The 27,304-nt window shown below is 41.5% G+C and overlaps 1 protein-coding gene across 2 annotated transcripts in view; it reads right to left on the minus strand.

Annotated features, from left to right (window-relative positions):
- Nucleotides 1-27,304, minus strand: part of LOC124044278 (syntaxin-binding protein 5-like) — a 233,068-nt gene that overhangs the window by 60,675 nt on the left and 145,089 nt on the right. The window contains exons 15-20 of one of the 2 annotated variants that reach the window (XM_046363920.1): nucleotides 21,697-21,911; nucleotides 19,911-20,056; nucleotides 19,313-19,438; nucleotides 15,351-15,502; nucleotides 5,120-5,188; nucleotides 1,103-1,168 (exon numbers count right to left, since the gene is read on the minus strand). In XM_046363920.1, the coding sequence (XP_046219876.1) occupies nucleotides 1,103-1,168; nucleotides 5,120-5,188; nucleotides 15,351-15,502; nucleotides 19,313-19,438; nucleotides 19,911-20,056; nucleotides 21,697-21,911 (774 nt within the window). The remainder of the gene's footprint in view (nucleotides 1-1,102; nucleotides 1,169-5,119; nucleotides 5,189-15,350; nucleotides 15,503-19,312; nucleotides 19,439-19,910; nucleotides 20,057-21,696; nucleotides 21,912-27,304) is intronic. The other variant, XM_046363921.1, reaches the window with a different exon arrangement.

Below are 27,304 nucleotides of genomic sequence, written 5' to 3' on the forward strand. Positions count from 1 at the left end.
TTCACTTAAAGTCACAGTGATACCCTAGTGACTGGTATAGTGTCCATACCCTAGTGACAGGTATAGTGTCCATACCCTAGTGACAGGTACAGTGTCCATACCCTAGTGACAGGTATAGTGTCCATACCCTAGTGACAGGTACAGTGTCCATACCCTAGTGACAGGTATAGTGTCCATACCCTAGTGACAGGTACAGTGTCCATACCCTAGTGACAGGTATAGTGTCCATACCCTAGTGACAGGTATAGTGTCCATACCCTAGTGACAGGTAGTGTCCATACCCTAGTGACAGGTACAGTGTCCATAACCAGAGGCTAGGTGTCTGCTGAAAACAGACCTGCATCCCAACAGGACCTTCAGCACTGATCAGATATAACAGTCCCGTGAAGGGAGCTGGGGACTGTGTGTGATGTGTGTGATGTGTGTGTGATGTGTGCGTGATGTGTTGTTGGAGGGGTTTACTCTTCTCGTGGGAACCAACAGTCCTCCCAACGATAGTAAAACAAGAAAAAATTGGAACAAGTGTGGACAGTTAGCATTTCCCCACAAGGAAAAAGGCCATTTTAGGTTTAGGGGTTAGAATTAGAGTTAGAATTAGGGTTAGAATTAGGGATAGGGTTAAGGTTAGTTTAGGGTTAGAATTAGGCATCGGGTTAAGGTTAGTTTAGGGTTAGGCATAGGGTTAAGGTTAGTTTAGGGTTAGAATTAGGGATAGAATTAGGGTTAGAATTAGGGATAGGGTTAATGTTAGTTTAGGGTTAGAATTAGGGATATAATTAGGGTTAGAATTAGGGATAGGGTTAAGGTTAGTTTAGGGTTAGGGTTAGGCATATGGTTAAGGTTAGTTTAGGGTTAGAATTAAGGATAGAATTAGGGTTAGAATTAGGGATAGGGTTAAGGTTAGTTTAGGGTTAGAATTAGGGATAGAATTAGGGTTAGAATTAGGGTTAGGGTTAGTGTAGGGTTAGTTTAGGGTTAGGGTTAGAATTAGGGTTAGGGGATAGTGAAAATATGATTTTGAATGTGTGTGTATGCAGGGACACACAGGTGTGAGTGAGTGAGGCATTACCTGAGGTGGGTTAGGGTTAGGGTGAGGCCTTACCTGAGATGGGTGACTTGCTTCTCTCGATGTCCATGGACACCTGGTTGTCGGACAGTTCCGTTAGGCCTGTCAAAGCCAATCGGATTCCAAGAGGAAGAGGAAGTGGGATAGAGAGAGACTCTTTAGTCATGGTCATATAAAGAAAGCATGGCGATTCAACAGACATGTGTCAGTGCTGTAACCATGTATGTTGCCATGGTGATACAACAGACAGTTGTCAGTGTTGTAACCGTGTCTGTTGCCATGGTGATTCAACAGACTGTTGTCAGTGCTGTAACCATGTCTGTTGCCATGGTGATTCAACAGACTGTTGTCAGTGCTCTAACAGTGTGTGTTGCCACAGTGATAAAACAGACAGTTGTCAGTGCTGTAACCATGTATGTTGCCATGGTGATACAACAGACAGTTGTCAGTGTTGTAACCATGTCTGTTGCCATGGTGATACAATAGACAGGTGTCAGTGCTGTAACCGTATCTGTTGCCATGGTGATACAACATGCAGTTGTCAGTGCTGTAACCATCTATGTTGCCATGGTAATAGAACAATCGGTTGTCAGTACCGTAACAGTGCTTGTTGCCATGGTGATACAATATATAGTTGTCAGTAGCATAACCGTATATGTTGCCATGGTGATACAACATGCAGTTGTCAGTAGCATAACAGTGTCTGTTGCCATGGTGATACAACATGCATTTGTCAGTAGCATAACAGTGTCTGTTGCCTTTCTGAGGATGACAACTCTGATCCTGAAGCAACACACAAAGATTCAGGAATTTCCATCCATACATGATGATCTTATATTCACTGGGGGGAAAAACTGGTTGAGTCAACGTTGTTTCCATGTCATTTCAACCACCAAGATCTATGTGATGACGGTGAATCCCATGTTGAAAACTAATTAGATGTGTAAATGTAAGGGCATTGTTGTTTTTTTTCCCACCCAACTTTTAACCTAAACCCAGTGACATGCTGAACATTGTTTGTTGATTTCACATTGAACTCACATTAGTTGACAACTCAATCTAGATGTAAGGTGAACTGACGTTCTGTACCCAGATGGTCGTGCTGTTGTCATCTCACGTTTCTCTACTTATAATTGGCTAAAGACTTCCTGGAAATTGACGATCGCTGTAGCCAGAGGGTTATAATGAATAATACGTGAATCCACGTTGAATCTCGGGATCAACTTAGCACACCATCAGCATGCATGGCAACAAACACCATAGGAAATGAGGCCTGCACTTCAGAGTTTAAACCGCCTCAGTTGCCTTGTTTTTTTAGAGATTCCTCCCTGAGATTGGAAGGTTGGAAGTTCGATTCCCAGCTTAGTCATACCAAAGACTGTATAAATGAGACCTGATGCGTCTCTGCTTGGCCCTCAGCATTAAGGATATAGATTTTGGGGTAAGGCCTTACATCCTGTCCAAGGGACGTTGTACAGGAAGCTACCTCACGCTACAGGAAGCTACCTCGCGCTACAGGAAGCTACCTCAAGGTAGGGCGTCATTGTAAATAAGAATTTGTTCTTAACTGACTTGCCTCGTTAAATAAAGGTCAAATAAAAAATAAATATATACTTTTGGTATATATTTTTTAAAGTATATTTTAGCAAGAACATTTTCTTTTGACATATAAGTATATTTAAAACCAAAAAACTGTTTTACTTTTACTCAGATAATATTTTACTGGGTGACTTTCATTTTTACTTCAATCATTTTCTATTAAGGCATCTTTACTTTTACTCAAATAATAAGATTGGGTATTTTTTTCCACCACTGAGGGTTGGAACCGAAATCATGAAAACAGGAACGTCTGAAATGGAAGGCAGTGCCAATTCAGATGGTTAAAATATATGCAGTGCAGTGCCAATTCAGATGGTTAAAATATATGCAGTGCAGTGCCAATTCAGATGGTTAAAATATATGCAGTGCAGTGCCAATTCAGATGGTTAAAATATATGCAGTGCAGTGCCAATTCAGATGGTTAAAATATATGCAGTGCAGTGCCAATTCAGATGGTTAAAATATATGCAGTGCAATGCCAATTCAGATGGTTAAAATATATGCAGTGCAGTGCCAATTCAGATGGTTAAAATATATGCAGTGCAATGCCAATTCAGATGGTTAAAATATATGCAGTGCAGTGCCAAATCAGATGGTTAAAATATATGCAGTGCAGTGCCAATTCAGATGGTTAAAATATATGCAGTGCAGTGCCAATTCAGATGGTTAAAATATATGCAGTGCAGTGCCAATTCAGATGGTTAAAATATATGCAGTGCAGTGCCAATTCAGATGGTTAAAATATATGCAGTGCAATGTCAATTCAGATGGTTAAAATATATGCAGTGCAGTGCCAATTCAGATGGTTAAAATATATGCAGTGCAGTGCCAATTCAGATGGTTAAAATATATGCAGTGCAATGCCAATTCAGATGGTTAAAATATATGCAGTGCAGTGCCAATTCAGATGGTTAAAATATATGCAGTGCAGTGCCAATTCAGATGGTTAAAATATATGCAGTGCAGTGCCAATTCAGATGGTTAAAATATATGCAGTGCAGTGCCAATTCAGATGGTTAAAATATATGCAGTGCAATGCCAATTCAGATGGTTAAAATATATGCAGTGCAGTGCCAATTCAGATGGTTAAAATATATGCAGTGCAGTGCCAATTCAGATGGTTAAAATATATGCAGTGCAATGCCAATTCAGATGGTTAAAATATATGCAGTGCAGTGCAAGCCTCATTCAAATAGACAAACACAAATGATAAAGACGGGACAAAGACCTCGTTCGCAGAGTGATGAAGATTGTCTTAAATCTAGTCATGTAGTAAAATCAGAGTGATGAAGATCGTCTTAAATCTAGTCATGTAGTAATATCAGAGTGATGAAGATTGTCTTAAATCTAGTCATGTAGTAAAATCAAAGTGATGAAGATTGTCTTAAATCTAGTCATGTAGTAATATCAGAGTGATGAAGATTGTCCTAAATCTAGTCATGTAGTAAAATCAGAGTGATGAAGATTGTCTTAAATCTAGTCATGTAGTAATATCAGAGTGATGAAGACTGTCTTAAATTTAGTCATGTAGTAAAATCTGAAAACTCATGTGAAATCAAAACTTGAGTATTTTAGTTAATTAACTTAAATCTTCACAGTCTACCGGTAGCATTTGACCAGCGTCCTCGAATGATGGGCAATGTTGCGTTTCATAAATAAATCACCATAATTTCCCTAGTGTGTTGTATTTCATATTTCAAAAGTACATTGTTATAACTGAGTAACTTTGCTGGGACAAAACTCAGCTGAGAAGTTTTAATTAAATCCATTACTTTGATCAACTGCAGTGGGAAAACCAGACGTAATTAATCAAATGAATGGTAATTTAAAAATAAATCATATTAAATTATCTCACAAAGAAGTCGATAATGATCAAAATATTGACTGAGCTATAAAAGGTGCACATAATATTTATAATACAATGTTTGAATGTCTCTGTTATGATTGTAATTTCAAATCACTCATATCTTCTGAGCTTCCTTTTGCAATGTACATACTGTGGCTTGGCTATTTGGCATTTAGTCACAATGTTTGAATGTCTCTGTTATGATTGTAATTTCAAATCACTCATATCTTCTGAGCTTCCTTTTGCAATGTACATACTGTGGCTTGGCTATTTGGCATTTAGTCATTTCATAAACGAGATACAAGTTTCTAACGGGACCTTGGCAAAAGGACCTACTATATTGAGATAACTGGAGTATTGGGATTTAACATGACACAGGTTCTGATAAAGCTTTTGGCATTTAATTTGATAACGGTTGCGCTGACACCGGGATTTGTCTTTAACTCTTGGGGAGTTGATTCAGAGCTGTTTCAGTAAAAATTTAATTCCAATCATCTCTCTAGTACGCCCCCTTGCCACTATCCTCTTGTCCCCTTAATTCATTGTCCCACTTCTCCCCTTGTCCCCTTGTCTCCTTGTCTCTTTGCCTAGAGGATCACCTGACTTACTCTGATAGGACTTACGGATCCTTTTCTTGGAATCTGAATAAAAGTGAGACAGGCTGCGCATGCAAAAGTCTTTAGGTAGGTTCACATGCCCAAACCAGCAGCCATAGACACCAAGAGGGAGGGAGGAGGGAGGAAGAGGAGGAAGAGGAGGAGGGAGAGAGAGACATGCCCATACCAGAGACACCAAGAGGGAGGGAGGAAGAGGGAGCAGAGGAGAGGAGGGAGAGAGAGAGGAGAGAGAGAGAGAGAGAGAGAGAGAGAGAGAGAGAGAGAGAGAGAGAGAGAGAGAGAGAGAGAGAGAGAGAGAGAGAGAGAGAGAGAGAGAGAGAGAGAGAGAGAGAGAGAAGAACACATGCCCAAACCAGCAGCCATAGACACCAAGAGGGAGGGAGGAAGGAGGAAGAGGAGGAGGGAGAAGAACACATGCCCATACCAGCAGCCATAGACACCAAGAGGGAGGGAGGAGGAAGAGGAGGAAGAGGAGGAGAGGAAGAGAGAGAGAGAGAAGAACACATGCCCAAACCAGCAGCCATAGACACCAAGAGGGAGGGAGGAGGAGGAAGAGGAGGAGGAAGAGGAGGAGGGAGAGAGAGAGAAGAACACATGCCCAAACCAGCAGCCATAGACACCAAGAGGGAGGGAGGAGGAAGAGGAGGAAGAGGAGGAGGGAGAGAGAGAGAGAGAGAGAAGAACACATGCCCATACCAGCAGCCATAGACACCAAGAGGGAGGAAGGAGCAAGAGGAGGAAGAGGAGGAGGGAGAGAGAGAGAGAGAAGAACACATGCCCAAACCAGCAGCCATAGACACCAAGAGGGAGGGAGGAGGAAGAGGAGGAAGAGGAGGAGGGAGAGAGAGAGAGAGAAGAACACATGCCCATCCCAGCAGCCATAGACACCAAGAGGGAGGAGGGAGGAAGAGGAGGAAGAGGAGGAGGGAGAGAAGAACACATGCCCATACCAGCAGCCATAGACACCAAGAGGGAGGGAGGAGGGAGGAAGAGGAGGAAGAGGAGGAGGGAGAGAGAGAGAAGAACACATGCCCATACCAGCAGCCATAGACACCAAGAGGGAGGGAGGAAGGAGGAGGGAGAGAGAGAGAGAACACATGCCCATACCAGCAGCCATAGACACCAAGAGGGAGGAAGAGGAGGAAGAGGAGGAGGGAGAGAGAGAGAGAAGAACACATGCCCATACCAGCAGCCATAGACACCAAGAGGGAGGAAGGAGGAAGAGGAGGAAGAGGAGGAGGGAGAGAGAGAGAGAACACATGCCCATACCAGCAGCCATAGACACCAAGAGGGAGGAAGGAGGAAGAGGAGGAAGAGGAGGAGGGAGAGAGAGAGAAGAACACAAGGCCCAGTTAAAAGGAAAGTGAAGGCAAGCAGAAACCCAGCTAGTGTATAGTGGAGAAACCCAGTTAGTGTATAGTGGAGAAACCCAGTTAGTGTATAGTGGAGAAACCCAGTTAGTGTATAGTGGAGAAACCCAGCTAGTGTATAGTGGAGAAACCCAGTTAGTGTATAGTGGAGAAACCCAGCTAGTGTATAGTGGAGAAACCCAGCTAGTGTATAGTGGAGAGACCCAGCTAGTGTATAGTGGAGAGACCCAGCTAGTGTATAGTGGAGAGACCCAGGCTCTAAACCCAAAAGATCAACTTAGAACAGTAAATAAATTGAGGGGGAGGGAGGAAAAACTCTGATTGGCTGGAGCTGATTGGCTGGAGCTGATTGGCTCCCAAGTGGGTGGGTCTATGCCCTCCCAGGACAACCCATAGATTAGGGCCTAATGAATGTATCACTATTGACTGATTTCCTCACATGAATTGTAAGTCAGTAGTTGAAATTGTTGCATATTGCTTTTACATTCTTCTTCAGTATAGATTCAACCTCGGGGGGAGATTTGCAAATTGGCTACTTTGAAACATCTCAAATAGAGAATATATTTTGATTTGTGTCAGACTTTTTTGGTTACTACATGATTCCATATGTGTTATTTCAAAGTGTTGATGTCTTCACTATTATTCTACAATGTAGAAAATAGTAAAAATAAAGAAAACCCCTGATGATTTGACTGATACTGTATACCTCTCCATAATGCGCGGGAATACTTTGGAAACATTTTCCAAATAAAAAAACATTTGGACCTGATTTGCTGTTGTTTTTACAGTCTTACTTCCACCCGAAAAATGTAATTTTTGGGGGGGGAGGCAAATAAAATCACCCGCAGGCCAAATTGGGCCCGCGGCCAACAGTTTGGGGAACCCTGGTCTAAGATACGCTAAGAGATGCTTCGGTAGGTCTTATCTAAGAGTAGTGCTCAAGCAAAAGTGACTGAAAGAACCACAACACGCACATGACACCACCGTGGAATGCAGCCGGTCACATGCACCTCACGTGGTTGTTTGTGAATGGTGTTGTGTTTTGTTTTGTTAAAGTATTGTAGTGAGGCAGAGAGGTTAGGAAAAGAGACAGAGAGGTTAGGAGAAGAGACAGAGAGGTTAGGAGAAGAGACAGAGAGGTTAGGAGAAGAGACAGAGGGGTTAGGAGAAGAGACAGAGAGGTTAGGAGAAGAGACAGAGAGGTTAGGAGAAGAGACAGAGACGTTAGGAGAAGAGACAGAGAGGTTAGGAGAAGAGACAGAGAGGTTAGGAGAAGAGACAGAGAGGTTAGGAGAAGAGACAGAGAGGTTAGGAGAAGAGACAGAGACACTATGAGAAGAGACAGAGATGTTAGGGAAGAGACAGAGAGGTTAGGAGAAGAGACAGAGAGGTTAGGAGAAGAGACAGAGAGGTTAGGAGAAGAGACAGAGAGGTTAGGAGAAGAGGCAGAGAGGTTAGGAGAAGAGACAGAGGTTAGGAGAAGAGACAGAGAGGTTAGGAGAAGAGACAGAGACACTATGAGAAGAGACAGAGAGGTTAGGGAAGAGACAGAGAGGTTAGGAGAAGAGACAGAGAGGTTAGGAGAAGAGACAGAGAGGTTAGGAGAAGAGGCAGAGAGGTTAGGAGAAGAGGCAGAGAGGTTAGGAGAAGAGACAGAGAGGTTAGGAGAAGAGACAGAGAGGTTAGGAGAAGAGACAGAGACACTATGAGAAGAGACAGAGAGGTTAGGGAAGAGACAGAGAGGTTAGGAGAAGAGACAGAGACGTTAGGAGAAGAGACAGAGAGGTTAGGAGAAGAGACAGAGAGGTTAGGAGAAGAGACAGAGAGGTTAGGAGAAGAGACAGAGAGGTTAGGAGAAGAGACAGAGAGGTTAGGAGAAGAGACAGAGGTTAGGAGAAGAGACAGAGACACTAGGAGAAGAGACAGAGAGGTTAGGAGAAGAGACAGAGACGTTAGGAGAAGAGACAGAGACGTTAGGAGAAGAGACAGAGACGTTAGGAGAAGAGACAGAGACACTAGGAGAAGAGACAGAGACACTAGGAGAAGAGACAGAGAGGTTAGGAGAAGAGACAGAGAGGTTAGGAGAAGAGACAGAGAGGTTAGGAGAAGAGACAGAGAGGTTAGGAGAAGAGACAGAGACACTATGAGAAGAGACAGAGAGGTTAGGGAAGAGACAGAGAGGTTAGGAGAAGAGACAGAGAGGTTAGGAGAAGAGACAGAGAGGTTAGGAGAAGAGACAGAGAGGTTAGGAGAAGAGACAGAGAGGTTAGGAGAAGAGACAGAGAGGTTAGGAGAAGAGACAGAGAGGTTAGGAGAAGAGACAGAGACACTATGAGAAGAGACAGAGAGGTTAGGGAAGAGACAGAGAGGTTAGGAGAAGAGACAGAGAGGTTAGGAGAAGAGACAGAGACGTTAGGAGAAGAGACAGAGAGGTTAGGAGAAGAGACAGAGGGGTTATGAGAAGAGACAGAGAGGTTAGGGAAGAGACAGAGAGGTTAGGAGAAGAGACAGAGAGGTTAGGAGAAGAGACAGAGAGGTTAGGAGAAGAGACAGAGAGGTTAGGAGAAGAGGCAGAGAGGTTAGGAGAAGAGACAGAGACACTATGAGAAGAGACAGAGAGGTTAGGGAAGAGACAGAGAGGTTAGGAGAAGAGACAGAGACACTATGAGAAGAGACAGAGAGGTTAGGGAAGAGACAGAGAGGTTAGGAGAAGAGACAGAGAGGTTAGGAGAAGAGACAGAGACACTATGAGAAGAGACAGAGAGGTTAGGGAAGAGACAGAGAGGTTAGGAGAAGAGACAGAGAGGTTAGGAGAAGAGACAGAGACACTATGAGAAGAGACAGAGAGGTTAGGGAAGAGACAGAGAGGTTAGGAGAAGAGACAGAGAGGTTAGGAGAAGAGACAGAGACACTATGAGAAGAGACAGAGAGGTTAGGGAAGAGACAGAGAGGTTAGGAGAAGAGACAGAGAGGTTAGGAGAAGAGACAGAGACGTTAGGAGAAGAGACAGAGAGGCTAGGAGAAGAGACAGAGGGGTTATGAGAAGAGACAGAGAGGTTAGGAGAAGAGACAGAGAGGTTAGGAGAAGAGACAGAGGTTAGGAGAAGAGACAGAGGTTAGGAGAAGAGACAGAGACACTAGGACAAGAGACAGAGAGGTTAGGAGAAGAGACAGAGAGGTTGGGAGAAGAGACAGAGAGGTTAGGAGAAGAGACAGAGGTTAGGAGAAGAGACAGAGACGTTAGGAGAAGAGACAGAGAGGTTAGGAGAAGAGACAGAGGGGTTAGGAGAAGAGACAGAGGGGTTAGGAGAAGAGACAGAGAGGTTAGGAGAAGAGACAGAGGTTAGGAGAAGAGACAGAGACGTTAGGAGAAGAGACAGAGACGTTAGGAGAAGAGACAGAGACGTTAGGAGAAGAGACAGAGAGGTTAGGAGAAGAGACAGAGAGGTTAGGAGAAGAGACAGAGAGGTTAAGAGAAGAGACAGAGAGGTTAGGAGAAGAGACCGAGACGTTAGGAGAAGAGACAGAGACGTTAGGAGAAGAGACAGAGACGTTAGGAGAAGAGACAGAGAGGTTAGGAGAAGAGACAGAGAGGTTAGGAGAAGAGACAGAGAGGTTAGGAGAAGAGGCAGAGAGGTTAGGAGAAGAGACAGAGAGGTTAGGAGAAGAGACAGAGAGGTTAGGAGAAGAGACAGAGACACTATGAGAAGAGACAGAGAGGTTAGGGAAGAGACAGAGAGGTTAGGAGAAGAGACAGAGAGGTTAGGAGAAGAGACAGAGACGTTAGGAGAAGAGACAGAGAGGTTAGGAGAAGAGACAGAGAGGTTAGGAGAAGAGACAGAGAGGTTAGGAGAAGAGACAGAGAGGTTAGGAGAAGAGACAGAGACACTAGGAGAAGAGACAGAGAGGTTAGGGAAGAGACAGAGAGGTTAGGAGAAGAGACAGAGAGGTTAGGAGAAGAGACAGAGACGTTAGGAGAAGAGACAGAGAGGTTAGGAGAAGAGACAGAGGGGTTATGAGAAGAGACAGAGAGGTTAGGAGAAGAGACAGAGGTTAGGAGAAGAGACAGAGGTTAGGAGAAGAGACAGAGACACTAGGAGAAGAGACAGAGAGGTTAGGAGAAGAGACAGAGGGGTTAGGAGAAGAGACAGAGGGGTTAGGAGAAGAGACAGAGAGGTTAGGAGAAGAGACAGAGAGGTTAGGAGAAGAGACAGAGAGGTTAGGAGAAGAGACAGAGAGGTTAGGAGAAGAGACAGAGATGTTAGGAGAAGAGACAGAGAGGTTAGGAGAAGAGACAGAGAGGTTAGGAGAAGAGACAGAGACGTTAGGAGAAGAGACAGAGAGGTTAGGAGAAGAGACAGAGACACTAGGAGAAGAGACAGAGAGGTTAGGAGAAGAGACAGAGACGTTAGGAGAAGAGACAGAGACGTTAGGAGAAGAGACAGAGACATTAGGAGAAGAGACAGAGGTTAGGAGAAGAGACAGAGGTTAGGAGAAGAGACAGAGAGGTTAGGAGAAGAGACAGAGAGGTTAGGAGAAGAGACAGAGAGGTTAGGAGAAGAGACAGAGAGGTTAGGAGAAGAGACAGAGAGGTTAGGAGAAGAGACAGAGACGTTAGGAGAAGAGACAGAGAGGTTAGGAGAAGAGACAGAGAGGTTAGGAGAAGAGACAGAGAGGTTAGGAGAAGAGACAGAGAGGTTAGGAGAAGAGACAGAGACACTATGAGAAGAGACAGAGATGTTAGGGAAGAGACAGAGAGGTTAGGAGAAGAGACAGAGAGGTTAGGAGAAGAGACAGAGAGGTTAGGAGACAGAGAGGTTAGGAGAAGAGACAGAGAGGTTAGGAGAAGAGGCAGAGAGGTTAGGAGAAGAGACAGAGAGGTTAGGAGAAGAGACAGAGAGGTTAGGAGAAGAGACAGAGACACTATGAGAAGAGACAGAGAGGTTAGGGAAGAGACAGAGAGGTTAGGAGAAGAGACAGAGAGGTTAGGAGAAGAGACAGAGAGGTTAGGAGAAGAGACAGAGAGGTTAGGAGAAGAGGCAGAGAGGTTAGGAGAAGAGACAGAGAGGTTAGGAGAAGAGACAGAGAGGTTAGGAGAAGAGACAGAGACACTATGAGAAGAGACAGAGAGGTTAGGGAAGAGACAGAGAGGTTAGGAGAAGAGACAGAGACGTTAGGAGAAGAGACAGAGAGGTTAGGAGAAGAGACAGAGAGGTTAGGAGAAGAGACAGAGAGGTTAGGAGAAGAGACAGAGAGGTTAGGAGAAGAGACAGAGAGGTTAGGAGAAGAGACAGAGGTTAGGAGAAGAGACAGAGACACTAGGAGAAGAGACAGAGAGGTTAGGAGAAGAGACAGAGAGGTTAGGAGAAGAGACAGAGACGTTAGGAGAAGAGACAGAGAGGTTAGGAGAAGAGACAGAGAGGTTAGGAGAAGAGACAGAGACACTAGGAGAAGAGACAGAGAGGTTAGGAGAAGAGACAGAGAGGTTAGGAGAAGAGACAGAGAGGTTAGGAGAAGAGACAGAGACACTATGAGAAGAGACAGAGAGGTTAGGGAAGAGACAGAGAGGTTAGGAGAAGAGACAGAGAGGTTAGGAGAAGAGACAGAGAGGTTAGGAGAAGAGACAGAGAGGTTAGGAGAAGAGGCAGAGAGGTTAGGAGAAGAGACAGAGAGGTTAGGAGAAGAGACAGAGAGGTTAGGAGAAGAGACAGAGACACTATGAGAAGAGACAGAGAGGTTAGGGAAGAGACAGAGAGGTTAGGAGAAGAGACAGAGAGGTTAGGAGAAGAGACAGAGACGTTAGGAGAAGAGACAGAGAGGTTAGGAGAAGAGACAGAGGGGTTATGAGAAGAGACAGAGAGGTTAGGGAAGAGACAGAGAGGTTAGGAGAAGAGACAGAGAGGTTAGGAGAAGAGACAGAGAGGTTAGGAGAAGAGACAGAGAGAGGTTAGGAGAAGAGGCAGAGAGGTTAGGAGAAGAGACAGAGACACTATGAGAAGAGACAGAGAGGTTAGGGAAGAGACAGAGGTTAGGAGAAGAGACAGAGACGTTAGGAGAAGAGACAGAGAGGTTAGGGAAGAGACAGAGAGGTTAGGAGAAGAGACAGAGGGGTTAGGAGAAGAGACAGAGACACTAGGAGAAGAGACAGAGGTTAGGGAAGAGACAGAGAGGTTAGGAGAAGAGACAGAGAGGTTAGGAGAAGAGACAGAGACACTTAGGAGAAGAGACAGAGAGGTTAGGGGAAGAGACAGAGAGGTTAGGAGAAGAGACAGAGAGGTTAGGAGAAGAGACAGAGACACTATGAGAAGAGACAGAGAGGTTAGGGAAGAGACAGAGAGGTTAGGAGAAGAGACAGAGAGGTTAGGAGAAGAGACAGAGACGTTAGGAGAAGAGACAGAGAGGTTAGGAGAAGAGACAGAGGGGTTATGAGAAGAGACAGAGAGGTTAGGAGAAGAGACAGAGAGGTTAGGAGAAGAGACAGAGGTTAGGAGAAGAGACAGAGGTTAGGAGAAGAGACAGAGACACTAGGACAAGAGACAGAGAGGTTAGGAGAAGAGACAGAGAGGTTGGGAGAAGAGACAGAGAGGTTAGGAGAAGAGACAGAGGTTAGGAGAAGAGACAGAGGTTAGGAGAAGAGACAGAGGGGTTAGGAGAAGAGACAGAGGGGTTAGGAGAAGAGACAGAGGGTTAGGAGAAGAGACAGAGAGGTTAGGAGAAGAGACAGAGGTTAGGAGAAGAGACAGAGAGGTTAGGAGAAGAGACAGAGAGGTTAGGAGAAAGAGACAGAGACGTTAGGGGAAGAGACAGAGAGGTTAGGAGAAGAGACAGAGAGGTTAGGAGAAGAGACAGAGAGGTTAAGAGAAGAGACAGAGAGGTTAGGAGAAGAGACCGAGACGTTAGGAGAAGAGACAGAGACGTTAGGAGAAGAGACAGAGATGTTAGGAGAAGAGACAGAGAGGTTAGGAGAAGAGACAGAGAGGTTAGGAGAAGAGACAGAGAGGTTAGGAGAAGAGGCAGAGAGGTTAGGAGAAGAGACAGAGAGGTTAGGAGAAGAGACAGAGAGGTTAGGAGAAGAGACAGAGACACTATGAGAAGAGACAGAGAGGTTAGGGAAGAGACAGAGAGGTTAGGAGAAGAGACAGAGAGGTTAGGAGAAGAGACAGAGACGTTAGGAGAAGAGACAGAGAGGTTAGGAGAAGAGACAGAGGGGTTATGAGAAGAGACAGAGAGGTTAGGGAAGAGACAGAGAGGTTAGGAGAAGAGACAGAGAGGTTAGGAGAAGAGACAGAGAGGTTAGGAGAAGAGACAGAGAGGTTAGGAGAAGAGACAGAGGGGTTATGAGAAGAGACAGAGAGGTTAGGGAAGAGACAGAGAGGTTAGGAGAAGAGACAGAGAGGTTAGGAGAAGAGACAGAGACGTTAGGAGAAGAGACAGAGACGTTAGGAGAAGAGACAGAGGGGTTAGGAGAAGAGACAGAGAGGTTAGGAGAAGAGACAGAGGTTAGGAGAAGAGACAGAGGTTAGGAGAAGAGACAGAGACGTTAGGAGAAGAGACAGAGAGGTTAGGAGAAGAGACAGAGAGGTTAGGAGAAGAGACAGAGGGTTAGGAGAAGAGACAGAGAGGTTAGGAGAAGAGACAGAGACGTTAGGAGAAGAGACAGAGAGGTTAGGAGAAGAGACAGAGAGGTTAGGAGAAGAGACAGAGAGGTTAGGAGAAGAGACAGAGATGTTAGGAGAAGAGACAGAGAGGTTAGGAGAAGAGACAGAGAGGTTAGGAGAAGAGACAGAGAGGTTAGGAGAAGAGACAGAGAGGTTAGGAGAAGAGACAGAGACGTTAGGAGAAGAGACAGAGACGTTAGGAGAAGAGACAGAGACGTTAGGAGAAGAGACAGAGACGTTAGGAGAAGAGACAGAGACGTTAGGAGAAGAGACAGAGACATTAGGAGAAGAGACAGAGGTTAGGAGAAGAGACAGAGGTTAGAGAAGAGACAGAGAGGTTAGGAGAAGAGACAGAGGTTAGGAGAAGAGACAGAGAGGTTAGGAGAAGAGACAGAGAGGTTAGGAGAAGAGACAGAGACGTTAGGAGAAGAGACAGAGACGTTAGGAGAAGAGACAGAGACACTATGAGAAGAGACAGAGAGGTTAGGAGAAGAGACAGAGAGGTTAGTAGAAGAGACATAGAGTTTAGGAGAAGAGACAGAGAGGTTAGGAGAAGAGACAGAGAGGTTAGGAGAAGAGACAGAGAGGTTAGTAGAAGAGACAGAGAGTTTAGGAGAAGAGACAGAGAGGTTAGGAGAAGAGACAGAGACGTTAGGAGAAGAGACAGAGACGTTAGGAGAAGAGACAGAGACACTATGAGAAGAGACAGAGAGGTTAGGAGAAGAGACAGAGAGGTTAGTAGAAGAGACAGAGAGTTTAGGAGAAGAGACAGAGAGGTTAGGAGAAGAGACAGAGGTTAGGAGAAGAGACAGAGACGTTAGGAGAAGAGACAGAGACGTTAGGAGAAGAGACAGAGACGTTAGGAGAAGAGACAGAGACACTATGAGAAGAGACAGAGAGGTTAGTAGAAGAGACAGAGAGGTTAGGAGAAGAGACAGGAAAGAGAAAGAAAGGACAACTGAGATAAGATTAAGACAGAAATGGAGAGTGAGGTCATGACAGATACCAGAAAGATAAAAAGAAAATGGGAGAAGAGAGAGACAGAGAGATGTAGAGAGAGGGAGAAATTATTGATACAGTATGTCTATGTGTGTGAACATACCAGTACATGTGATTACTGTACATTTATGTATTTACACATTGTATTTGTGTTGTGTGTTGTATGTGCGAGGAACACGGGGCGTGTTCCCCTACCTGAGGTGGACTGTCTGTTTTTGCGTGGGGAGCGTGTGAGACGTTGGTAGGGGTCAGCGGCTCCGTACAGGTCCAACGTGCTCACACACATCAGGATGGTCTTCTGAATGTAGTCCACCACCACTAGACCATTGCAGCTCCCAAACGCTAGACTGACACACAGAAACACACACAGAGGGTAGTCGAAAAGGGAGTCTAGTTAGTGTGAAATGGAACAGAGTAACTGAAAAAACACGAGGTTCTGCACCAATAACCTGAAGAATAGTTCCTATCTAATGTAATGGCCATCTTAGTATTTATAGTACTGTACACTCTTAGGGGGGGGGGGTTAAGGTGCTATCTAACACACCTAAAAAGGTCATTTGGCTGTCCCAAATCAATTAAATTGATTGGTAAAGCATAATCAATGAAATGGATTGGTAAAGCATAATCAATTAAATTGATTGGTAAAAGCATAATCAATGAAATGGATTGGTAAAAGCATAATCAATTAAATTGTTTGGTAAAAGCATAATCAATTAAATTGATTGGTAAAGCATAATCAATTAAATTGATTGGTAAAGCATAATCAATTAAATTGATTTAAATTTAAATTGATTGGTAAAAGCATAATCAATTAAATTGATTGGTAAAAGCATAATCAATTAAATTGATTGGTAAAAGCATAATCAATTAAATTGATTGGTAAAAGCATAATCAATGAAATGGACTGGTAAAGCATAATCAATTAAATTGATTGGTAAAAGCATAATCAATTAAATTGATTGGTAAAAGCATAATCAATGAAATGGACTGGTAAAGCATAATCAATTAAATTGATTGGTAAAAGCATAATCAATTAAATTGATTGGTAAAAGCATAATCAATTAAATTGATTGGTAAAAGCATAATCAATGAAATGGACTGGTAAAAGCATAATCAATTAAATTGATTGGTAAAAGCATAATCAATTAAATTGATTGGTAAAAGCATAATCAATTAAATTGATTGGTAAAAGCATAATCAATTAAATTGATTAGTAAAAGCATAATCAATTAAATGGACTGGTAAACACATAATCAATGAAATTGATTGGTAAATATCCCCTTGCATGATTTCCTGTATTGTGCCAATAACAACCTTGTTCCTTCTGTATTACTGTAGGAAGACGTGTCAACACTTGACTCCCAGAAACATATGTACAGTGGGGCAAAAAATTATTCAGTCAGCCAATTGTGTTCTCCCACTTAAAAAGATGGGAGAGGCCTGTAATTTCCATCATAGGTACACTTCAACTATGACAGACAAAATGAAAATCGCATTGTAGGATTTGTTATGAATTTATTTACAAATTATGGTGGAAAATAAGTATTTGGTCACCTACGAACAAGCAAGATTTCTGGCTCTCACAGACCTGTAACAACGTCTTTAAGACGCTCCTCTGTCGTCCACTCGTTACCTGTATTAATGGCACCTGTTTGAACTTGTCATCAGTATAAAAGACACCTGTCCACAACCTCAAACAGTTACACTCCAAACTCCACTATGGCCAAGACCAAAGAGCTGTCAAAGGACACCAGAAACAAAATTGTAGACCTGCACCAGGCTGGGAAGACTGAATCTGCAATAGGTAAGCAGCTTGGTTTGAAGAAATCAACTGTGGGAGCAATTATTAGGAAATGGAAGACATACAAGACCACTGATAATCTCCCTCGATCTGGGGCTCCACGCAAGATCCCAGAACCACACGGGGGGACCTAGTGAAGGTCCAAAGCCTAAGTAACAAAGCCTACCATCAGTAACACACTACGCCGGCAGGGACTCAAATCCTGCAGTGCCAGACGTGTCCCCCTGCTTAAGCCAGTACATGTCCAGGCCCGTCTGAAGTTTGCTAGAGAGCATTTGGATGATCCAAAAGAAGAAGATTGGGAGAATGTCAGAAGGTCAGATGAAACCAAAATAGAACTTTTGGGTAAAAACTCAACTCGTCGTGTTTGGAGGACAAAGAATGCTGAGTTGCAGCCAGAGAACACCATACCTACTGTGAAGCATGGGGGTGGAAACATCATGCTTTGGGGCTGTTTTTCTGCAACGGGACCAGGACGACTGATCCGTGCAAAGGAAAGAATGAATGGGGCCATGTATTGTGAGATTTTGAGTGAAAACCTCCTTCCATCAGCAAGGGCATTGAAGATGAAACGTGGCTGGGTCTTTCAGCATGACAATGATCCCAAACACACCGCCCGGGCAACGAAGGAGTGGCTTCGTAAGAAGCATTTCAAGGTCCTGGAGTGGCCTAGCCAGTCTCCAGATCTCAACCCCATAGAAAATCTTTGGAGGGAGTTGAAAGTCCGTGTTGCCCAGCAACAGCTTCAAAACATCACTGCTCTAGACGAGATCTGCATGGAGGAATGGGCCAAAATACCAGAAGCAGTGTGTGAAAATCTTTTGAAGACTTACAGAAAACGTTTGACCTCTGTCATTGCCAACAAAGGGTATATAACAAAGTATTGAGAAACTTTTGTTATTGACCAAATACTTATTTTCCACCATAATTTGCAAATAAATTCATAAAAAGTCCTACAATGTGATTTTCTGGATTTATTTCCCCTCATTTTGTCTGTCATAGTTGAAGTGTACCTATGATGAAAATTACAGGGCTCTCTCATCTTTTTAAGTGGGAGAACTTGCACAATTGGTGTCTGACTAAATACTTTTTTGCCCCACTGTATGAAACATACATATATTGATTCCAATGTCAACTCTAGAACATCACTTTAGATTGCAGCTCAATATACTGAGACATAACCCCAGTTTATGTACTGCTTCTTTCCTACCAAGTGGTATGCAGATGTAGAGACATAACCCCAGTTTATGTACTGCTTCTTTCCTACCAAGTGGTATGCAGATGTAGAGACATAACCCCAGTTTATATACTGCTTCTTTCCTACCAAGTGGTATGCAGATGTAGAGACATAACCCCAGTGTATGTACTGCTTCTTTCCTACCAAGTGGTATGCAGATGTAGAGACATAACCCCAGTGTATGTGTAAGGGTGAAAACCTACAGTACCAGTGCCAAGACAGTATACAGAACAAACTAAAATCCACTTTAACGAATGAATAGCTTCAGGGGAGCACGGTTAGTGACCTTGTCTGTGTATGCCTCCAGCACTGTAGACTCTTGATTTTTTAAAGAGCTGCGAATGTATCAACTTTTTGGACCAAACTCTGGAAAACAGAAGCTTGTTAATGGCCTTGAGGCTTTTCTATTGATTAACTGTAGAGAAGCAGCCAAGGAGGCATCACAGTTTCTCTCCTCTGTCAAAACAGCCTTTTTTCCCAGAAAACCAGACAAAAAAAGTTTTTTGAATCATGTTTCACCGATTATAGTTTCCTTCTGCTACTGTTACATTATAGATGAGTGGGTGAAATGAAATATGTATTAGTGTATTTAGGCGTATGCTTTATTCAATTTCATTAGAAAATAGCTGCTGGGATGATGAATAAAGAGGAAAAGAGGGACTGAGGGACAGAGACAGAAAGGGACAGAGACAGAGAGGGACAGAGACAGAGAGGGACAGAGACAGAGAGGGACAGAGACAGATAGGGACAGAGACAGATAGGGACAGAGACAGATAGGGACAGAGACAGATAGGGACAGAGGGACAGAGACAGAGGGACAGAGACAGAGAGGGACAGAGACAGAGAGGGACAGAGACAGAGAGGGACAGAGACAGAGCAGATAGGGACAGAGGCAGAGAGGGACAGAGGCAGATAGGGACAGAGGCAGAGAGGGACGGAGAGGAGAGGAGAGGAGAGGAGAGGAGAGGAGAGGAGAGGAGAGGAGAGGAGAGGAGAGGAGAGGAGAGGAGAAAAGTGTGTGAGTGGAAACACAGTGTGAGGGGAGAGATGGATGGTGTGAGTGTGGAAGTGAGAGGTAGAAAGGGTTTAGAGACACACAGAGAGCCGAGAGTCACTCACAGGCCATAGGCAGAGTTGATATCCAGGCTGGTGATCTGCTGGGGGGGCTCTCTATCCACCCACTGTAGCTGCATCACCAACTCAGCCTGGTACCCCGGGGGCATGCGCACTGGACGACTCTTTACCCTGACATACAGAGAGGGAGGGGGTGGGGGGGTAGAGGGGAAACACAGTTTGAAAGTTATTGTAGAAGGAGAGTTTCGTCGAAAACAATTTTACCATCACAGCGACACCTTGGTAGACCCTGTTGAGGTGTCTGACAGGGACACCTTGGTAGACCCTGTTGAGGTGTCTGACAGGGACACCTTGGTAGACCCTGTTGAGGTGTCTGACAGGGACACCTTGGTAGAGCCTGTTGAGGTGTCCGACAGGGACACCTTGGTAGACCCTGTTGAGGTGTCTGACAGGGACACCTTGGTAGACCCTGTTGAGGTGTCTGACAGGGACACCTTGGTAGACCCTGTTGAGGTGTCTGACAGGGACACCTTGGTAGACCCTGTTGAGGTGTCTGACAGAGACACCTTGGTAGACCCTGTTGAGGTGTCTGACAGGGACACCTTGGTAGACCCTGTTGAGGTGTATGACAGAAGTGACTCACTTGCGGTAGTGGAGGCTGTCTTGTGAGCCGTTGCTGGGGCTACCGGGCATCTGGGGGGAGTGGGAACTGGGGTCTGAGAAACACGGGTCTGTCTCTGACAGGGAGATGACGTCCTCTGGATCAAACTGCAGACGCACTTCCAGAGACTGTGGATTAGATTAGATGATATTAGATGTATTATCCTGCCACAGGGGGAAAGTTGTGTGGTGCTTCAAAAGACAAAACGACAATACAATTCAGAAATACTGTAGTAAAAAAAAAAGAGTAGAATATACTATAGTAATTACTGTAGTATTTTGCAGACTGTAAAACACTGTAGTGTTTTGTGGACTATGGTATACTGCAGTATTTACTGTAGTATTTTGCAGGCTGTAGTATACTGTAATATTTACTGTAGTATTTTATGGATATTACTGTAGTATTTACTGCAGTGTTATGCACTCTGCAGTATACTGTAGTATTTACTCTAGTGTTTCTGGGGACATTACTGTAGTTTTTACTTAAGTGTTTTCATTTGTTATCTTTGACATTGAAGTGGGGGGGGGGGGTTCTCCTTGAGAAAACCTACTGAACAAGACGCTAAAATAGCACATTTTCCATAACCTGTTGGTAGGTAGGACTGGGTTCTGAACAGAGAGTTCAGAGCTCCTGCTCTAATCTATAGGAACAAAATGTATGGTCTATACTTGTCACGTAGGTTTCTCACTCACGGGTGACTCAAATTGGGATATTGGGGAGGGGAAGGCCTAGGGTTTATGCAAATTAGAATACTGTAGTACTACTGTAGTACTACTGTAGTACTACCTATAAATAAACAAGTGTGCGGACTGAACTGTTTTTGCAGAAATTTCTGTAGTATTTACTACAGAGTTTTTGTGTGGATAATACTGTAGTATTTACTACAGAGTTGTTGTGTGGATAATACTGTAGTATTTACTACAGAGTTTTTGTGTGGATAATACTGTAGTATTTACTGCAGAGTTTTTGTGTGGATAATACTGTAGTATTTAATACAGAGTTGTTGTGTGGATAATACTGTAGTATTTACTACAGAGTTTTTGTGTGGATATTCCTGTAGTATTTACTACAGAGTTTTTGTGTGAATAATACCGTAGTATTTACTACAGAGTTTTTGTGTGGATAATACCGTAGTATTTACTACAGAGTTTGTGTGGATAATACCATAGTATTTACTACAGCGTTTTTGTGTGGATAATACCGTAGTATTTACTACAGAGTTTTTGTGTGGATAATACTGTAGTATTTACTACAGAGTTTTTGTGTGGACAATACTGTAGTATTTACTACAGAGTTTTGTGTTGATAATACTGTAGTATTTACTGCAGAGTTTTTGTGTGGATAATACTGTAGAATTTACTACAGCGTTTTTGTGTGGATAATACTGTAGTATTTACTGCAGAGTTTGTGTGGATAATACTGTAGTATTTACTACATTTACTACAGCGTTTTTGTGTGGATAATACTGTGGATAATACTGTAGTATTTACTACAGAGTTTTTGTGTGGATAATACTGTAGTATTTACTGCAGAGTTTTTGTGTGGATAATACTGTAGTATTTACTACAGCGTTTTTGTGTGGATAATACTGTAGTATTTACTGCAGAGTTTGTGTGGATAATACTGTAGTATTTACTACAGAGTTTTTGTGTGGATAATACTGTAGTATTTACTGCAGAGTTTTTGTGTGGATAATACTGTAGTATTGTCGTTGAATCAGCTGTACTGACTGGGGAAGCGTGTTAGGAAACATCTCTCATCCACTCACCACTATCTCTGCGTTGGCGTCGTTTTTGCTGAAGCGGTAGAGGATGACGTGGGCAGAGATGCCCACCACACAGAAGAGGCGGCTCTGCGGGCACCAGCGGACCATCTGAATGGCGTAAGGGTCCTCCTCTACCTGCTCGACCGTCCGGCCATCACCCGCATTGGGGTTCTCAAACACCTTAGACGTCTTCAGCTTGTACAGCATCTGCAGCGTAACTGGTCACACAAAAAGTCTAGTTTATAAATGCAAAAAATGTAGTTCTTATGTAATTAGAATCAGTGTTCTTGATAAGAATTAGAGAAGTGTTAGTATTGATGATAATATAGTAGTGGTAGTATTGCAGGGTATTGCCGATACTATAGTAGCGTTAGTATTTTTGAGTATTGTTGATAATATAGTAGTGGTAGCATTGAAGCAAATATAGCGGCATTAGTATTGTTGAGTATTGTTTATAATATAGTAGCGCCAGTATTGATGATAATATAGCAGCATTACTACTGCTGAGTATTCTTCATAATATAGCAGTGTTAGTATTGCTGAGTATTGTTCATAATATAGTAGTGCTGGTATGATGATAATATAGCAGTGTTAGTATGATTGAGTATTGTTTGTAATATAGTAGGGTTAGTATTGACGATAATGTTAGTATCGTTGACACTGTAGTAGTGTTGAGTATTGCCAATGATATAGTATTGTTGAGCATTGTTTATAATATAGTAGCGCCAGTATTGATGATAATATAGCAGTGTTAGTATGATTGAGTATTGTTTGTAATATAGTAGGGTTAGTATTGACGATAATGTTAGTATCGTTGACACTGTAGTAGTGTTGAGTATTGCCAAGGATATAGTATTGTTGAGCATTGTTTATAATATAGTAGTGGCAGTATTGTTGACAATATAGTAGGATTAGTATTGTTGTGCATTGTCAATACTATATTGTGCTAGCATTGCCGAGTATTGTTTCTGATATAGTATTGTCGAGTATTGTTGAGCATTTTTTATAGCACAGCAGTGTTAGCATTGTTGAGTAGTGTTACAAATATAGTAGTGCTCGGATTGTTGATACCACAGTGGTGTTAGTATTGTAGAGTATTGTTGATAATATAGTAGTGTTAGTATCGTAGAGTATTGTCAATAATATAGTAGTGCTAGTATTGCAGAGTATTGCCAATAATATAGTAGTGCTAGTATTGTGGAGCATGGTTGATAATATTAGTATTGTAGAGTATTGTTGTTAATATTGTTGATATCACAGTTGTGTTAGTATTGTAGAGTATTGTTGCTAATATGGTTAATATCACAGTTGTGTTAGCATTGTAGAGTATTGTTGATAACATTGTAGTGCTGGTATTGTAGAGTATTGTAGATAATATAGTAGTGCTAGTATTGACGATAATATAGCAGTGTTAATATTGATGAGTATTGTACACTATAGTATTGTTGAGTATTGGCCACAATATGGTTATTGTTGATAATGTAGTTTTGCTGATAATATAGTATTGTTGAATATTTGTGATACTATAGTATTGTTGATACTGTAGTATTGATGATACTGTAGTATTGATCATTTTTTATTTGACCTTTATTTAACTAGGCAAGTCAGTTAAGAACACATTCTTATTTTCAATGACGGCCTAGTGGCCTGTTCAGGGGCAGAACGACAGATTTTTCGTACCGTGTCAGCTCGGGGACCTTTCGGTTACTAGTCCAACGCTCTAACCACTAGGCTACCTGCCGCCCGAGTGTTGATGTGTAATCTGCAGAGTGTTGTTGTGTAATAATGTAGTATTGTTGAATATGGGCGCCAATATAGTATTGTTGATAATATAGCAGTGTTGATAATATAGTATTGTTGGATATTGTTGATAATATAGTATTGTTGATAGTATAGTATTGTTGAATATTGTTGGTAATATAGTATTGTTGATAATATAGTATTGTTGATAATATAGTATTGTTGAATATTGTTAATAACACAGTATAAACAATACTATAGTATCGCCAATATTCAACAATAACATATTATCAACAATACTATATTATCGTTGAATATTGTTGATACTATAGTATTGTTGATAATATAGTGGTGTTGATAATATAGTATTGTTGATAATATAGTATTGTTGATAGTATTGTTGATAATATAGTATTGTTGATACTGTTGTATTGTTGATACGGTAGTATTGTTGATAATATAGTATTATTGATAATATAGTATCGTTGAATATTGTCAATAATATAGTATTGTTGATAATATAGTATTGTCGATACTATAGTATTGTTGATAATATAGTATTGTTAAATATTGTTGATAACATATCAACAATACTATAGTATCAACAATATTCAACGATAACATATTATCAACAATACTACAGTATCAACAATACTATATTATCATTGAATTTTATTTATTTGATTTCTTTTACCTTTATTTAACTAGGCAAGTCAGTTAAGAACAAATTCTTATTTTCAATGACGGCCTAGGAACAGTGGGTTAACTGCCTGTTCAGGGGTAGAACGACAGATTTGTACCTTGTCAGCTCGGGAGTTTGAACTTGCAACCTTCCAGTTACTAGTCCAACGCTCTAACCACTAGGCTACCCTGCCACCTCTACACTCTAACCACTAGGCTACCCTGCCACCTCTACACTCTAACCACTAGGCTACCCTGCCACCTCTACACTCTAACCACTAGGCTACCCTGCCACCTCTACACTCTCACCACTAGGCTACCCTGCCGCCTCTACACTCTAACCACTAGGCTACCCTGCCACCTCTACACTCTAACAACTAGGCTACCCTGCCGCCTCTACACTCTAACCACTGGGCTACCCTGCCACCTCTACACTCTAACCACTAGGTTACCCTGCCGCCTCTACACTCTAACCACTAGGCTACCCTGCCGCCTCTACACTCTCACCACTAGGCTACCCTGCCACCTCTACACTCTAACCACTAGGCTACCCTGCCGCCTCTACACTCTAACCACTAGGCTACCCTGCCGCCTCTACACTCTAACCACTAGGCTACCCTGCCTAACCACTAGGCACCCTGCCGCCTCTACACTCTCACCACTAGGCTACCCTGCCACCTCTACACTCTAACCACTAGGCTACCCTGCCTCCTCTACACTCTCACCACTAGGCTACCCTGCCTCCTCTACACTCTCACCACTAGGCTACCCTGCCACCTCTACACTCTAACCACTAGGCTACCCTGCCGCCTCTACACTCTAACCACTAGGCTACCCTGCCACCTCTACACTCTAACCACTAGGCTACCCTGCCGCCTCTACACTCTAACCACTAGGCTACCCTGCCGCCTCTACACTCTAACCACTAGGCTACCCTGCCGCCTCTACACTCTAACCACTAGGCTACCCTGCCACCCCAGTATTGATGATAATATAGTATTGTTGATAATATAGTATTGTTGATAATATAGTATTGTTGATAATATAGTATTGTTGATATGGCAGTATTGTTGCTAATATAGCATTGTTGATACTGTAGTATTGATGATAATATAGTATTGTCGATACTATCGTATTGTCGATACTATCGTATTGTTGATACTATCGTATTGTTGATACTATCGTATTGTTGATAATGTAGTATTGTTGATACTGTAGTATTGTTGATACTGTAGTATTGTTGACATTATTGTTGAATATTGTCGATGATATAGTATTGTTGATGATATGGTATTGTTGATACGGCAGTATTGTTGATACGGCAGTATTGTTGATACGGCAGTATTGTTGATACTATAGTATTGTTGATACTATAGTATTGTTGATAATATAGCATTGTTGATACTATAGCATTGTTGATACTATAGCATTGTTGATACTATAGCATTGTTGATACTGTAGTATTGTTGATACTAGAGTATTGTTGATACTAGAGTATTGTTGATAATATAGTATTGTTGATAATATAGTATTGTTGATACTATAGTATTGTTGATACTATAGTAGTGTTGATACGGCAGTATTGTTGATAATATAGCATTGTTGATACTGTAGTATTGTTGATACTGTAGTATTGTTGACATTATTGTTGAATATTGTCGATGATATAGTATTGTTGATGATATGGTATTGTTGATACGGCAGTATTGTTGATACTATAGTATTGTTGATACTATAGTATTGTTAATAATATAGTAGTGTTGATACGACAGTATTGTTGCTAATATAGTATTGTTGATAATATAGTATTGTTGATAATATAGCATTGTTGATAATATAGCAGTGTTGATAATATAGTATTGTTGATAATATAGCATTGTTGATAATATAGCAGTGTTGATAATATAGTATTCTTGATAATATAGTGTTGTTGATAATATAGTGTTGTTGATACGGCAGTATTGTTGATACTATAGTATTGTTGATAATATAGTATTGTTGATAATATAGTATTGTTGATACTATAGTATTATTGATAATATAGTGTTGTTGATGCGGCAGTATTGTTGATAATATAGTATTGTTGATAATATAGTATTGTTGATACTATAGTATTGTTGATAATATAGTATTGTTGATAATATAGTAGTGTTGATACTATAGTATTGTTGATAATATAGTGTTGTTGATACTATAGTATTGTTGATACTATAGTATTGTTGATAATATAGTATTGTTGAATATTGTTGATACTATAGTATTGTTGATAATACAGTATTGTTGATAATATAGTATTGTTGAATATTGTTGATAATATAGTATTGTTGAATATTGTTGATAGTATTGTTGATAATATAGTAGTGTCGATAATATAGTATTGTTGATAATATAGTATTGTTGATAATATAGTATTGTTGATAATATAGTATTGTTGAATATTGTTGATACTATAGTATTGTCGATAATATAGTAGTGTCGATAATATAGTATTGTTGATAATATAGTATTGTTGATAATATAGTATTGTTGATAGTATAGTATTGTTGATAGTATAGTACTGTTGATAATATAGTATTGGCGATAATATAGTATTGTTGATAGTATAGTATTGTTGAGTATTGTTGATACTATAGTATTGGTGAATATTGTTGATACTATAGTATTGTTGAGTATTGTTGACACTATAGTATTGTTGCGTATTGTCGATACTATAATAGTGTTGAGTATTGTTGCTACTATAGTATTGTTGAGTATTGTCGATACTATATTATTGTTGAGTATTGTTGATACTATGGTATTGTTGATAATATAGTATTGTTGCTAATATAGTATTGTTGATAATATAGTGGTGTTGATAATATAGTATTGTTGATAATATAGTATTGTTGATAGTATTGTTGATAATATAGTATTGTTGATACTATAGTATTGTTGAATATTGTTGATAATATAGTATTGTTGATAGTATTGCTGATAATATAGTATTGTTGATAGTATTGTTGAATATTGTTGATACTATAGTATTGTTGATGATATAGTATTGTTGATAGTATTGTTGATAATATAGTATTGTTGATAGTATTGTCGCTACTATAGTATTGTTGATAGTATTGTTGAATATTGTTGATAATATAGTATTGTTGATAATATAGTATTGTTGATAGTATTGTTGATAATATAGTATTGTTGA

This window comes from Oncorhynchus gorbuscha, linkage group LG09, assembly GCF_021184085.1.
Source record: "Oncorhynchus gorbuscha isolate QuinsamMale2020 ecotype Even-year linkage group LG09, OgorEven_v1.0, whole genome shotgun sequence".
NCBI lineage: Eukaryota > Metazoa > Chordata > Actinopteri > Salmoniformes > Salmonidae > Oncorhynchus > Oncorhynchus gorbuscha.